This window comes from Podarcis cretensis, assembly GCF_951804945.1.
Source record: "Podarcis cretensis genome assembly, chromosome: 12".
Lineage (NCBI taxonomy): Eukaryota > Metazoa > Chordata > Lepidosauria > Squamata > Lacertidae > Podarcis > Podarcis cretensis.
Window position 1 is genome coordinate 47,937,638 of NC_137181.1, and position 15,023 is coordinate 47,952,660.

The 15,023-nt window shown below is 45.4% G+C and overlaps 1 protein-coding gene across 3 annotated transcripts in view; it reads right to left on the reverse strand.

Moving 5' to 3' along the window:
- NPHP3 (nephrocystin 3) overlaps nt 1–15,023 on the reverse strand; it is a 224,095-nt gene that overhangs the window by 171,444 nt on the left and 37,628 nt on the right. For all 3 annotated transcript variants that reach the window (XM_079947171.1, XM_079947170.1, XM_079947169.1), the window contains 11 exons: nt 14,921–15,023; nt 13,643–13,725; nt 11,829–11,967; nt 10,202–10,366; nt 9,494–9,591; nt 8,389–8,511; nt 6,294–6,483; nt 4,486–4,727; nt 2,623–2,698; nt 2,401–2,528; nt 488–728 (listed from right to left, as the gene is read on the reverse strand). In XM_079947171.1, the coding sequence (XP_079803297.1) occupies nt 488–728; nt 2,401–2,528; nt 2,623–2,698; nt 4,486–4,727; nt 6,294–6,483; nt 8,389–8,511; nt 9,494–9,591; nt 10,202–10,366; nt 11,829–11,967; nt 13,643–13,725; nt 14,921–15,023 (1,588 nt within the window). The remainder of the gene's footprint in view (nt 1–487; nt 729–2,400; nt 2,529–2,622; nt 2,699–4,485; nt 4,728–6,293; nt 6,484–8,388; nt 8,512–9,493; nt 9,592–10,201; nt 10,367–11,828; nt 11,968–13,642; nt 13,726–14,920) is intronic.

Here is a 15,023-nt window from a genome sequence, read left to right on the forward strand (position 1 = left end):
TTGAACTTGCCTCTCGCGCCAACCCAGTGACCTTCCTCCTGACCGTTACACTACTTCTGTCACTGCTTCCCTCTTCCGGGATACTGGCCGGATCTGACCTCCCCTCCGTTGTCTGACTCTCTGATGGAGGTGTGGTCAGCCCTGCCTTATCTTCTCTCCCTGGTGGGGAATGCACTGGCCCCGATCCTTGGGACTCTTCCCCCCCCCACTCTACTCTGGTGGGGAAGCTGGTCCTGATTTCCAACTACTGCTCTGGGAGTCCCTGCTGCCCCCTTGCTCCTGGGGCGTTCCCCTTGGGAACCCCCTACCCCTGGCCACTGGCGCCCCCTTCTGTGAATCTTCCGATTCGCTGGAGAGGCTCATGGAATCCCTCGGTCCACTGTCCTCTTCTCCTACGCTCCCCTCGGATTCTTCCCCTTCGCTCTCCATCTCCTCTCTTCCCTGTGCCTCTGCTCCTGAGCCCCTGACACACGTGTTTTGCTCTTACCATCTTCTTGTACAGCACAGCAAGGTGTTTCACCGTGTAAGCCAAAGACGGGTGGTCTGGGGCCAGCGCTCTTCTCCTGATGTTCAGTGCCCTTTCGTACAGCTCCTCTGCCTTGTCGTAGTTCTTCTTCTCGTTGCTGAGGGCTGCTAGATTATTCAAAGACTGGGCACAATCTGGGTGGTCAGGCCCGAGAACGCGCTCTCTCATTTCCAGGGAGCGTTTGAGGAAAAGCTCTGCTGTCCTAGAAGAATGTCCGTTTTAAGGGAAACCATTAATCTGCTGCAGCGAGACTAAAAACGCAGAACTGTAAGTGATTTAGTCAATGCATCCATCAAAAGTGGATTAGCTCATACCAGAACTTGCAGAGCAGTTGTACATCCTTTGTTTTACCAGTGCTGCAGGATGGTATAGTTCTACTCCAAAGACAGTGCGTTCCACTGCTGATGAAGAATCGTGACCCTTCAGTATATTGTGCATTACTGCTAGGAATTTGGCTTGCTTTGTCAACCCTTGACTTTTCCTTTCAAGAAGGAAAAGGGTTTCTGCCTAACCATGTTTGCAAGTGCTGGTTCATGCAAGACAAGTTTGCCCCACACATGAGCAATACCCACTGTCCTTAAAATGCACTTGCATATGCAAATGAAACAGATGATCTAGGTAGCCAGGGACATAGCAATTCCCATAATTGCACCACCACTTACTCCAGGACCTGTGATTGCTCAATGTTTGTTGGACCTGCCCTGATACATATCTGCTAATTTTATCGAAAATCAAAGCAGAAAACTCAAAACCCCAATAAGAGAACAGAAGCTGCATTTAGGACCACATTTGACAGTCTTTCTCCTGATGGTCCTGAAGTCATCTGATATCACTATGTGCATAATGTAGCCCTTCTCTACATAACAGACACTATGAAAATTAGGGGTAGGGTTGAAATTAAGCATACACATTTAGAACACAATGCCTAACACAGGCTTCCTCAAACTCGGCCCTCCAGATGTTGTTGGCCTACAACTCCCATGATCCCTAGCTAGCAGGACCAGTGGTCAGGGATGATGGGAACTGTAGTCTCAAAACAGCTGGAGGGCTGAGTTTGAGGAAGCCTAACACATCTGGAAAAATAAGTAGAGAGGGATTGGGATTGTCCAGCAGATTCTGGCCCCCTACCTCACATGTCACCTGCATATGGATAATGCTGGCTGCAAAATTATGCTTCGGTCCAAGCTGATAAAAATCAAGCTGCCTTATAACTTTGAAACTGGTGTAGATAGGTGTGAAGTGGCCCAAAGTCCATGTAGGAAGATACTTGTGTTAGAATTCCTGCTCCATGGTTGCAGTCATGGGATTGTTGTCTTTCACATGATGGTATATGTTTTGACTCCACAGAGTGGGAAGTGACGGAGACTATGCTAGAGAGAGAGGGAGCCATGTTGCAGTGCTCCGTGTGTTTTTATATGTAAATAAAGCAGATTAGCCAAAAGCTAATCTGAGATCTGTTATGCAACTGCGCAAACTCTGCGGATCCCCAAGTGTGCCGATGTCTGTTAGCATCGGTCGCTGTGATGTTCGGGCTGAAGAAAGCTTATGAAGCTCCCAAACAATCGACCAGGAGGGAGGGAACATGCCAGTCGGGCCTGTGTCTCTGCCAGGGTCCTACTCGAGTGTAGGCTGAACTCCTGACAACTTGCACATTGGAACTGCAAGTCCTTTTGGCCATTTCCTTCAAAAATGGCAGGAAATGCAGCAGTGGTACAAACCTGCAACCTGAGTTTGTATATTTGATGTTCCTTCTTCCACATGGAACGCAGGCTACAAAACTTGTGCGGCATTGCTCCTGTCAGGAATCATGGTACCCTCCCAGACAGTTCTAAGAGAAAGGAAGCCAGGTAGGCTGTTACAGAATCACTACTTACTCAAGGTTATTTTGGAGGTAGTAGAGAACTCCGAGCTCGTTAAGCGTCCGAGCATTATCAGACGTATCTTTTCCCAAAGTGAGCTCTTCTAGCTGCAGGGCTCGTTGGCGAAGAAGAGCAAACCCATACTAAAAAGGAGATTAAGAAACTCACTGCCTTGACCTTCTATATTTTAAGCCTTGAAACAGCAAAAACCATATAACAAAGGAATAAAACATTTACCAGGCTTCCTTTACGTCTCACAGCTTTTTGCTGAATTTTTAAGGACTTTTTCCTTAGATGTTCAGCTTGTTCGTATCTAAAATGAATAAAATCAATTACGATTTTGTTTGACTAACTTACTAAGAGTTCAACAGTGCTTTTAACGGGCTTTTCTCACCAGGGTAGTGGGAGATCTTGACTTCTTGGGCTGCAATTTTATGAGAAAGTATTGTCAGGGTTTGTTTCAGTACTGTAATGGCCTATATATGGAGAACAACACAGCAGCCGCAGCTGCCTATAAAAAGCTACCAGTGACTGGGTTTCTGTATAAACAGAAGCACATTTCCTCTTTTCATTCCACTTGCTGCATGGATTACAGAAATTAGGCACAGTTGCAGGTGCCCAGGTGAGATGTGGGACATGGGTGTTGTCAGGGGCTCAGGAGCAGAGGCACAGGGGAGAGAGGAAATGGAGAGCGAAGGGGAAGAATCTGAGGGCAGCGTAGGGGAGTATGACAGTGGCACGAGAGATTCCATGAGCTTCTCCAGCGAATCAGAAGATTCCCAGAGGGGGGCGCCGAGGGCCAGGGCAAGGGGGATCCCAGGGGGGATGCACCAGAAGCAAGGGGCCAGCGTCTCCTCCAGCAGGGAGAGAAGATGAGTCAGGGCTGGCCACGCCTCTATCGGAGAGTGAGGGAACGGAGGGGAAGTCAGGTCCAGCTAGCCTCCCCGAAGGGGGAAGCAGTGACAGGAGCAGTGTAGCGGTCAGGAGAAAGGTTGCCGGCTGGGCGCGCGCGTCAAGTTCGAATGTACAGGCGTGCGGGACAGCAGAAAACCCGGATTGGGAGCCAGGTCCTAAAGCCCGCCGGAGGCAGGGGGAAGACTCAGGGGACTCAGCGTCAGAAGAGTCTAGAAAGGGCAAGACCCCAGCGGGCAGGCGGACCCAGAGGAGGAAAGAGCAAAGGAAGAGGTGGAGCAAGGCTAGAGTCTTAAACTGGTGTCTGGGGGGAGGAGATTCAGATGGAGCTTCAGCGGTCTAGAGTTTGAGACGTAGAGCTGCGCGCCGCGGCTTTGAAATCGAAACTGAACTTCAATAAAGACTTTTGTATATAACAACGAACTGGCGTTGGTCCTTTGTGAGCTGGGACCTCGGGCAGCTCTGACAGGTGTAATTCGACACCCATTGTATCCCATTAACGTGAGCCATAAATATCTAAACTGGCCCATGGATGGAAGCAAGCATCTGTGAAGCCCAACAAAAACAATTCCCTAAAACCTGAATTCAAAAGACCCACAAAATCAGTTGGTACAGATGACCGAAAAGAAGAATGCTACCAGGCAATTTAACAGTACAGTGGTACCTCGGGTTAAGTACTTAATTCGTTCCGGAGGTCCGTTCTTAACCTGAAACTGTTCTTAACCTGAAGCACCACTTTAGCTAATGGGGCCTCCCGCTGCTGCCGCGCCACCAGAGCATGATTTCTGTTCTCATCCTGAAGCAAAGTTCTTAACCCGAGGTACTAATTCTGGGTTAGCGGAGTCTGTAACCTGAAGTGTATGTAACCCACGGTACCACTGTACTCTCTGCCTCACACCAATCTCCTATCCCACTCTATAATTTTTCGGGAGACATAAAATAATGCTGAACATCAAAGCATCATTAGCATACATCCCATTGCCATTATAGTCCGCTTAAAGAGAGGGAGGCTCTCTCCCCAGCCTAAAGGCTTCCACAACCTCCTTCCCCAAACTACCCTTCTGGTGTACCAAAACCAAATTTCCCCCCCCCCCCCCAGAGGTTTTGCAGCCCAGTTGCCACTCTGGAGCAACAGCTTAGGGAGGAGAAAAAGAGAGAGAGATGAAGGAGAAAACTGGCTGTGCTTACTTGTTCTGTTTCTGATACAACATTGCGAGAGCATCAAGTTCACGAGCAACCCTGAGATGTTCGGTCCCGTAAGCATTTTCTGAGATTTCCAGAGCCTGCTTATACAACTGTTCAGCATTACCAAACTTCTTCCATTGCACATAAACACCGGCTAACTGATGGAGTGACTGGGCAACTCTGGGGTGGTCTGGATCAAGGGCAGTCTCTCGAATCTCTAGCGAACGCTGCAAAGGAGCAATGGCCTATAAAAGAATATTTTTTATTTTATTTTTTTAAAATGGAGGTGGGGGCGCCCAGGAAATTCTATTAAAAGCTCTCCACTTTTCCACCTGCCACTTCCTAGTGGTGCTGCAATAAAACTGCCAGCACATTTGCAAAGCTAAGCAGGGTCCGGGACGGTTATAAACTGGATGGGAGACCACGTGTTGAGATACCTGCATTCTAGTGGGATTGGACGGGATGGTGCTCAGGCTCCCTTCCAACTCTATGATTCTGTGACTCTGAAAACTCTCCACTAGGTGAATCAAACTGTCTGTTTGACTCCATATAAAAAGGTAGTTTTATATGCCTGTTGTCTTTGTCCATGGAGTTTTCTTGGCAGGGATACTGGAGTGGCTTGCTGGTTCCTGCTCCAGGTGGATCATGTTTGGTCAAAACTCTCCACTATGACCTGTCCATCTTGGGTGGCTCTGCACGGCATAGCTCATAGCTTCTCTGAGTTATTTCATGCCCCTTCAACACAGCAAGGCAGTGATCCATGAAGGCCACCTCATGAGAAGAGAAGACTCCCTGGAAAAGACCCTGATGTTGGGGAAGATGGAGGGCACAAGGAGAAGGGAACGACAGAGGACGAGATGGTTGGACAGTGTTCTCAAAGCTACCAGCATGAGTTTGACCAAACTGTGGGAGGCAGTGGAAGACAGGAGTGCCTGGCGTGCTCTGGTCCATGGAGTCACGAAGAGTCAGACACGACTAAACGACTAAACAACAAAAAGGTAGTTCCATACATTGTGAAGGAGGAAATAAAACACTGCTTTCTCTGGGTGTTGGGATATGCCGTGTACACCTTATACAGGTTTTTACAATCACTTTCTACAACTATGCCAATCCCTCAACTGACTACCTCCAGATTGGGCTGCATTATCTTTTAAGAGGCTTGATGTCAACCAAAGATTCCATCTCTGGTCTCTTGAGACCTAACAGAATGACTGTGGGTGTTCTCCTCTACTGTAACGTTCCCCGGGATAAATATAAAGGTAAGGTAAAGGTACCCCTGCCCGTACGGGCCAGTCTTGCCAGACTCTAGGGTTGTGCGCTCATCTCACTCTAGAGGCCGGGAGCCAGCGCTGTCCGCAGACACTTCCGGGTCACGTGGCCAGCGTGACAAGCTGCATCTGGCGAGCCAGCGCAGCACACGGAACGCCGTTTACCTTCCCGCTGGTAAGCGGTCCCTATTTATCTACTTGCACCCGAAGGTGCTTTCGAACTGCTAGGTTGGTAGGCGCTGGGACCGAACGACGGAAGCGCACCCCGCCGCAGGGATTCGAACCGCCGACCATGCGATCGGCAAGTCCTAGGCGCTGAGGTTTTACCCACAGCGCCACCCGCGTCCCGGGATAAATATAGTTATCTCCATTTTTTTAAAAAAGATAAAGCTTTTTAAAAAAATAATAGCAAAAGTAACGGACAGTTTGAATGAAAACTACAGTTCTCCGTGTATCCAACACTGAACAAAATGGCATACCCGTGGCGTGTCACTGTGGGACATAAGATTTTCATTTGCTCTTTTGCCCACCAAATGCACTTACCTGACTGAGAAGACCCAGGTCTTTAAGAAATCGCCCCAGAGTTTCATAAAGATCAGCTAGAGAGATCATGCTTTCTTCCCCCTCGCAGCTTTGCTCGTAAAGTTTAAGGGAGCTAAAATACTCTGCCGCCATGGAGCTCTTATCTTTCCCAAGAAGCTGCCAGTAACTCAGCAGTTCTGCAAAATGGCCCCTGCAAGCAAGGAAATACGATGCAGGAGATGTTCCAAGGAGTAAATTCTAAACACGTTTAATAAAATAAAAAAATTCCTTCCAGGGTGGGGAGGGGTATTACTCAGAATGGGAATGGGTGATTGGCTGATAGGTATGGTAAAACTGTTGACTGTTAACGACTGCCTTACAGGAAAAAGCAAGGGATGAGATGGCCAAAAATAGCTTTATCATGATACCCCTCCCCACCCTCTCACTATATATAAGAGTCTGGTGACTTCTGTTTCAGTGTATCTGAAAGAAGTGTACATGCACACGGAAGCTCATACCAATAACAAAACTTAGTAGGTCTCTAAGGTGCTACAGAGGGACGCGGGTGGCGCTGTGGGTTAAACCACAGAGCCTAGGACTTGCCGATCAGAAGGTTGGTGGTTCGAATCCCCGCGACAGGGTGAGCTCCCATTGCTTGGTCCCTGCTCCTGCCAACCTAGCAGTTCAAAAGCACGTCAAAGTGCAAGTAGATAAATAGGTACCACTCCGGCGGGAAGGTAAACGGCGTTTCTTTGCGCTGCTCTGGTTCTCCAGAAGCGGCTTAGTCATGCTGGCCACATGACCCAGAAGCTGTACGCCAGCTTCCCTCGGCCAATAAAACGAGATGAGCGCCGCAACCCCAGAGTCGACCACGACTGGACCTAATGGTCAGGGGTCCCTTTACCTTTACGGTGCTACTGGAAGGATTTTTTTGTTTGTTTGTTTCGACCACGGCAGACCAACACGGCTACCTACCTATATCTAGAACATGTAATAAAGGTTCTGGCCCCAGAAATACATTTGGTGGACATCTTTGTAATTCCTTATGTTCATCACGCTGTGTCTAAAACAGCCAAAGCAGTCCATCAAGGTCTGAGGTCTGCTCATCTCCCCAAAATTACTACCCCACATGGGGGAAATATTAATAACAGTATCCAATTTAATCCTCCTCCTCTTCTAGTTAGGAACCTATGAAGCTACACCATGGTGAGCAATTGATAGGGGGGCTCCTGAGTCTCGCTTTGTTATGAGCTGCTGGGTGAGCCAGTTATCCGAAACGTGTCAAAGTTTTGGGAGAGGTCTCTAGGGCAGCACAATGGCACTCCTCCCCCCCCCCCATCACAATCGGTATACGTGCCAACTCTTTCGCAAGTATACACATGGGCTCTCTGAATTGTCCTTTGCTGCTTAATTCAACTACCTCTAAAACCGTATAAAAAGAGCTGCACCATTTAAGCATGTTAAATTATAAACGTGTATGGCCAAAAGGAGCTATCTAGCCTAGCGCTGTCCACTCCCACTGAAAGCAGTTCTCCAAGGCCAGCTCTTTCCCAGATCTACTACCAAAGAGTCTTCTCAACTCTATAAGGTTTCTGAACTCTTCCTTACATGAGCCCACGGCTCATTCTCAGCTATGGCTCAGAATGAATCAACACAGCCATTGGTTCTGCCTTATTGGTCAGTCCCACAAAAGCTGAGAAAAAACACACTTTAGTTCTTTCCCCCAAATTCTGACTACCACAATCTTTTGCAGAGTCTTCCCGCTTACTACGCATATCAGATTCTCTTTCATTCTCCCCAGTCCTGACACAACAGCATCAAAGGTCCTGGCAGTTCCCTCTCTTTTGAACCCAGGGCTCCCTTGCACGAGCCAAAAAATATGGGGGAAATAAGGCGCAAAAAGAAAATGTAACCAAAGCCTCTGTTGCTATTTGCACCGAGGAAGGGGAATTAAAAACTCTTGAGCAACTGGGGTAGTTGAATCAGATACTCATGATGTTACTCAATATTTCTATCTGGAATGAGTGTGTCTGTATGTATTTCTAGGACTGTGTGCTTATTTAGAAATGACACACTAGCAATAAGAACCTGCAAACCAAGGCATAGTTCTTCTTACCTTTTATAAAGGTTCTGAGACACAAAGAGATTCAGCAGGCACTTCTGCAACTTTTGCCTGTCCCCTTGCTGCTGGAACAACCAGGGGAGTTCATCTGCACTCCTCCAAGTCACTCTCTCTTCGCTGATGGGAGAACAGAAAGCAAAATACAGGGGTTGATAAAATAGTCATCCACATTGGGCAATATTACAACACATCATCTGCAAAATGCCTTATCTGGATAGAGTCTATCTAATGTATTGGGTAGGGGACGCAGGTGGCGCTGTGGGTTAAAGCCTCAGCGCCTAGGGCTTGCCGATCGAAAGGTCGGCGGTTCGAATCCCTGCGGCGGGGTGCGCTCCCGCTGCTCGGTCCCAGCGCCTGCCAACCTAGCAGTTCGAAAGCACCTCCGGGTGCAAGTAGATAAATAGGGACCCCTTACCAGCGGGAAGGTAAACGGCGTTTCCGTGTGCGGCTCTGGCTCTGGCTCTGGCCAGAGCAGCGATGTCACGCTGGCCACATGACCCGGAAGTGTCTCCGGACAGCGCTGGCCCCTGGCCTCTTAAGTGAGATGGGCGCACAACCCCAGAGTCTGTCAAGACTGGCCCGTACGGGCAGGGGTACCTTTACCTTTACCTTTAATGTATTGGGTTAGATCCAATACTAGTCATAGTCAGAGCAGACCCACTGAAATTAATAGACATGCCTAACTTTGGTCTATTACTTTCAGTAGGTCTCCTCTGAGTAGAACTTAGATGGCTAAAACCACATTGTTTCAATTTATATCCTGCCTTTCTAAAATAAACAGCACCCAAAGCAGCTAAGCAAAGGATATTGGGGGGGAAAAACAACTATTAAAACATCTTTAACATAAAATGGAAAAAAGCAGATAAAACCAAGTTGAGACCCCACTGCCAGATTTTTGCTGGGAATCACAAAAATCTTGCCCTGGTCCCAAGTTAATGCTTTGCCTAAATCCATCCACTGAGTCTATAGCAGAAGTGAAATCTGAGATGAAGACTTCCTGGTCTACAGTTCAGACTTTTAGCCACTGAGCTATAAAAACCATCTGTCAACTATAGGAAATAGTGAATTATTTGTTTCTCTAATTTCCTGAAAAGTCTACCTTAGTTGCATGGTGAAGTAGTCTATGAGTTTTTCTCTGAAAGTAGCAAAAACATTCTGACCTTCTTCCATGTATTGCAGCTTGACAGTCTCCCAAGCCTAAAAAAACCCACACAAAACACACAGAAGACAATGGTTGCATTGTATAACTTGCAGCACAATTCTATGCATATCTTTTCAGAAGTAAGCCCCACAGAGTCCAATTAGACCTACTCCCAGGTAAGTGTGTGTTACAATGCAATCCTATGCATGTTACTCAGAAATAAGTCATAGTAAGTACAATACGTACTATGTTAATAAAATAGGTTTAGGACTGCAGCATTAATCTCTCAGATTAGTAAATTGTGAACTGAGGATTTTGAAGTCTCATCAGAGAAAGCAATGAAGAGAAACCAAGGCTGGTACATTGCATAACTTAACTGCTTAATATAAGGCTGGTAAGGCAAGGAAATCCAAAAATCTGGAATGAATTTTACATTAAGAGCATAATTCCTCATGCCTGGGGCAAGTCTGTGTGCAAGAGAAAGAGGGAGACACAGCTTCCCATCAGGACTGGAACTATAATTTATAACAGAATGGATCTTAAAAGATTCTTTTTGTAGAAAATATTTGAAAATGCAAAGAGGAGGAGTGATATGCATATATTCTTTCATTTTGCCTTCTATAAGAAGCTGGCAGGTGTCAGATACCTTTTGCAAGAACATCTTACCTGAAGGTGTCGAAACTTTAACAAGCCACAGCCGTACGTCAAAAAGCACATCTTGTGCAAACTGTAAACTAACGAGGCCAGCACTTCCCACGACAGCGCAGGACATAGTTCCATCAGTTCTGATTCGCTGACTCCGTTGTGACTGACATTGATGAGGCAAAGTATCTACAGCGCAAGCATACAAATAATTTTAATAAAACTTATCGTCCACTGCTTTCTGAGTCTGCTGTGTGACCAGTAATAAATAATACAGCACAGCAGCAAAACTAAACCAGTAGATGCTTCAGGATCAGGCTAAAAAAATATTGAAACAATGAACGTAATAAGCATTAGCATTGAATCTAGATGATGGACAGCTCTCCAGGAAGTTCTGTCTACATTCTTAAAAAAGTGGGGGAGTTCCCACAACAAAAAGTAACCTCATAAAAATCTCAGCACAGAGATTTAAATGTGCCTAAACAATACAGTATAAGAAGCTTTCAGAATGATTGACAGACATTACAAGATTTTAGATCTAAGGGATTTTGATCTTAGCTCTTTCAGAAGAGTTGAAAGGTGAAAACATGACTGCAAACTTATCAATTACTGCTTTTGAAAACTGGCTACAACATAAACTGTGTTTGCTGCAAATCTTTCGTCTTATTAGTGTAAATTAAATAGATACTTTATCTGAAGAGACGTAACAAAAGATTTTAGCCACCACAGACCTACGACAGAGCACTGAAGAGAGAACGGATTTGTCTTTTAAACAAGCACTGACTTTTAAAATGTCAGCATTTCAGCTGTTCAGAATTTCCTATTTGCCGGACCAAATAAAACTCCATGATAAATCAAATTGCATTGAATGTGCATTTGGTCATTGACTTTGGAAGGGAAAAGTTTATTTTTAGATGGCAAGCCTGAAGGCAGGGCCTTCTCATAAAGCACTTAATTTTGTTTTAATGAAGCACTGCTTGCCTGATCTACTAAATTATAAAGCATGCATGTTGCTGTGCATGTGTCCATGTTCTGCAGAAACTGTGTGTGTAGTACATGTCCTTGAGACATGCTGAGGTGTGGGAAGGTCTACAAAAGCGATGCCAACATTGCCATGTGGTAGAATATGGCGGGTGGCGCTGTGGGTTAAACCACTGAGCCTAGGACTTGCCGATCAGAAGGTCAGCGGTTCGAATCCCCGTGACGGGGTGAGCTCCCGTTGCTCGGTCCCTGCTCCTGCCAACCTAGCAGTTTGAAAGCACGTCAAAGTGCAAGTAGATAAATAGGTACCGCTCCGGCGGGAAGGTAAACGGCGTTTCCGTGTGCTGCTCTAGTTCGCGATAAGCGGCTTAGTCATGCTGGCCACATGACCCGGAAGCTGTACGCCGGCTCCCTTGGCCAATAAAGTGAGATGAGCGCTGCAACTCCCGAGTCAGCCACGACTGGACCTAATGGTCAGGGGTCCCTTTACAACAGACTACGGTACAATTGTTATAACCAACTGAACATGGTGGTAAAAGGTGGGAATCTAAATGTGGATTTTACAATTTGGACTTGGGGCCACTGAAAAACTGTTTCTATGAAAGTACATACACATTTCACACACACACACCCTCAAAAAAGGAGAGCTTCTTTAGACTTCGTAACTTGCCTCTTTCATGAGGTTTTTGTCTTTTTCACTTTTCAAGGATTCTTCGACTGAATTCAGAACTAGCTTGTACAGCGACACTGTGTCTTGGCACTGCAAAAACTTCTGAAGGATTACGTCAATGTCTTCTGCACTTCCAGCACTGGGAAGGGGGAGGAGGAAACAAAGGATTTAAAAAGAAAGCACACATTTCACCTGAAACCGAGTATTTAAATTACTACAGAAAATGACTATTTATTATGGACTTCAGCCACGCCTGTGCCCAACTGGAAAAACATCTGCTGGTGTGTGTTTCTAAATTTGGGTGGGGGTGGGAAATCAAAATATCAGGCACAAAGCAAAATGCCTTCAGATTAAAAAAAAATCCCATAAAATAAGAGTTTTAAGTTTTTTTAAAAAGATTAAAGCTATTAACACAAAAACACTTAAAGCAAGGCAGATATTTATTATATTCAAGCTGAGTCCTAAGTTAAATATAACAATAACAAGGATTGTTCATAAACATCTGTGCGATGAATGTTTTATGGTATGATTCAATATAAGCCTTGCTGCTGACACTTGTCAAGAATTACAACCGCTTCTTTGCTTGTTTTTCTTTGCAGATTTTTCTTCTCCCTCCGGACAACTCCTTGTCATCCCACCACCAATTCCCTGGCTCTGAGTCTTCTTCCCTGGGGAGGGGGGGTTCCCCAGCTGGTGTCCCTCCCCCCATTCCTCTGCATTCAGCCAGTCCATGACACAAGGTACAAACCAGGGGCGGCAATTTCCAACAAACACATCAGGGTTTTAACAAGCCAAATTCAAACCATAGGATGTGAAGCTGGTTTGTTTAACTAACCAAAGTTGGTTTTAACCGATGATCTCTGGGTGCACGTGCAACAAGCCAGGTTTTGTGGAAAGTGAAATTAGACTTTGCCCAACTTTAATGGGAGGAGAAGAAGGATCTAAGACATCATGAACCCACGGTAGCTCCTTTGTCCTTGCACTAAACCATGGTTTTAGTTTACATTCTAAATCAGGTCATAGTTTAAACTAGCCAGAGGTCCCTCCAGTTCATATGTCATGATAAACTATGGTTAGTTTTAAACAGGAAGTGGATGTTTCAAAAGAAGACGAGGACAACCAAGACTGAGTCTTGTTCCTTAAAATTTATTGTTTGTTAAATTTTATATTTATTAAATTTATATTCCTCTCTTTGGGACGCAGGTGGCGCTGTGGGTTAAAGCCTCAGCGCCTAGGGCTTGCCGATTGAAAGGTCGGCGGTTCGAATCCCTGCGGCGGGGTGCGCTCCCGCTGCTCGGTCCCAGCGCCTGCCAACCTAGCAGTTCGAAAGCACCTCCGGGTGCAAGTAGATAAATAGGGACCGCTTACCAGCGGGAAGGTAAACGGCGTTTCCGTGTGCGGCTCTGGCTCACCAGAGCAGCGATGTCACGCTGGCCACGTGACCCGGAAGTGTCTCCGGACAGCGCTGGCCCCTGGCCTCTTAAGTGAGATGGGCGCACAACCCCAGAGTCTGTCAAGACTGGCCCGCACGGGCAGGGGTACCTTTACCTTTACTTTTATATTCCTCTGGGGAATGCCTCCACAAAGGATCTTAAAGGCCAGGTCAGTTCATATGCAGCACTAAAACAATATTGTAGCATTATATCTGAATCAGGCCACTGTGAAATCTAGATCCCACTAAAAACAGTGAAGAAGTCCCATTGAATTTAGTGGATCTCGATTCCAAAAAAACACAGCTTTTACCTTTTCATCCACAGTATTTGTTTACAGAACACATGCGAAGCACTACAGTTTCCGTATTTATTTCAACATACCCAGCCATCATTCTGCCCAAGAGAGTGACATACAAGGCATTGCAAGTTGTAGCAGAATGACCATGTTTCTCAAGCTTCTTCTCCTAGAGTAGGTTTGAACACAAACGTTAAGTATTCTATGAGGATCTGAAAATTCTGCACAAATATATACAGGATGAAGGAGAGCACAAGAACAGCAACACATTATAACTCAGGGTGGTGCAATGTAAATTATATGACTTTTTTAATAAAAAATGCAAGGTAAGCACATTGCTGTATCAATTGCCATCATTCTAGATGACGTGAAGTAGGTTATTCCCAAACATGCTCAAATCTTTTTTGCAGTAGGGAAAAGATAAAGCACAGGACGGACTAGAGAGTAACTTGCTGAGCTTATTTATGTTGTATTGTCTACAAACTGTCACATTCATAGAAATGCTTACTCACAGGGAACTCATTCCACAATCTTCTTTCACTGTTTTAGTTTGAAGAATGCAGTGATTCAATTCAGACATTGCGTCAAACCATGGTTTGCATTAATAGTTTAGAACCCAAACCATGTTTTTTTCAAGCCATACCAGCAAACCATGGTTCAGTGACTTGCTTACTTTTTTCTCCATCTGCTAAATACCCTGATTTCTAAAGTGTTGTGGCCTCTTGAGGTACAACAATTACTATAACTAGGTTTTTGTCAAAATTACTCTGGCTATAGCCCAGGCCATGGTGTGCAAAAAACACACTTTAAACTATAGTTTTTGGTTTGCTTGCCTGATCACAAACCATGATCTGCCAATTCAGACACACCAAACCATAGTTTAGCTGCCTTTCATTTGATGAGATATTTGGGTTGAGCTAATGACGGCTTAAGTGATGGTAAGGTAAAAGATTTTGCTAACTCTTTTTGGCAAATAGATATGTAGATGATCAGAATTCTCTCTCCTTGTTCATTTATCTAACACTACAAAAGCCAAAGCTCAGTGTAATCAACCCCACATGGTTATTAAGAAGACAAAATGGGTGGCATCCTTGGAGAAAAGGGAGGAAAGAAATGCAAGCACACAATCATGTGCAGATAACCAAATAATTCCAAAGGGATTTTATGCATGATGGATCGAGCCCTTTGAGTGAAGTGCAGTTACTGGTTTTCCACATTTTACAGCGTTTTGCTTCATTTTAACAAATAATTTAGTTACCCATGTACAGCTTTAGGAGTTTTCTTCTTGAGTCAAGGACTCTCACTTTGACAGTAGATAACGTCTCCCAGGCTAAAGCATTCACACACATATAAAGAATCAATACCTGTTCTTTTGTCAGTTTCAGGTCCGCACAGCTGCATTCTTCATTAATGAGAGATTTCACATCCTTCGCATTTAATGGATCAAGATGAAGGGTCGGCCACAAC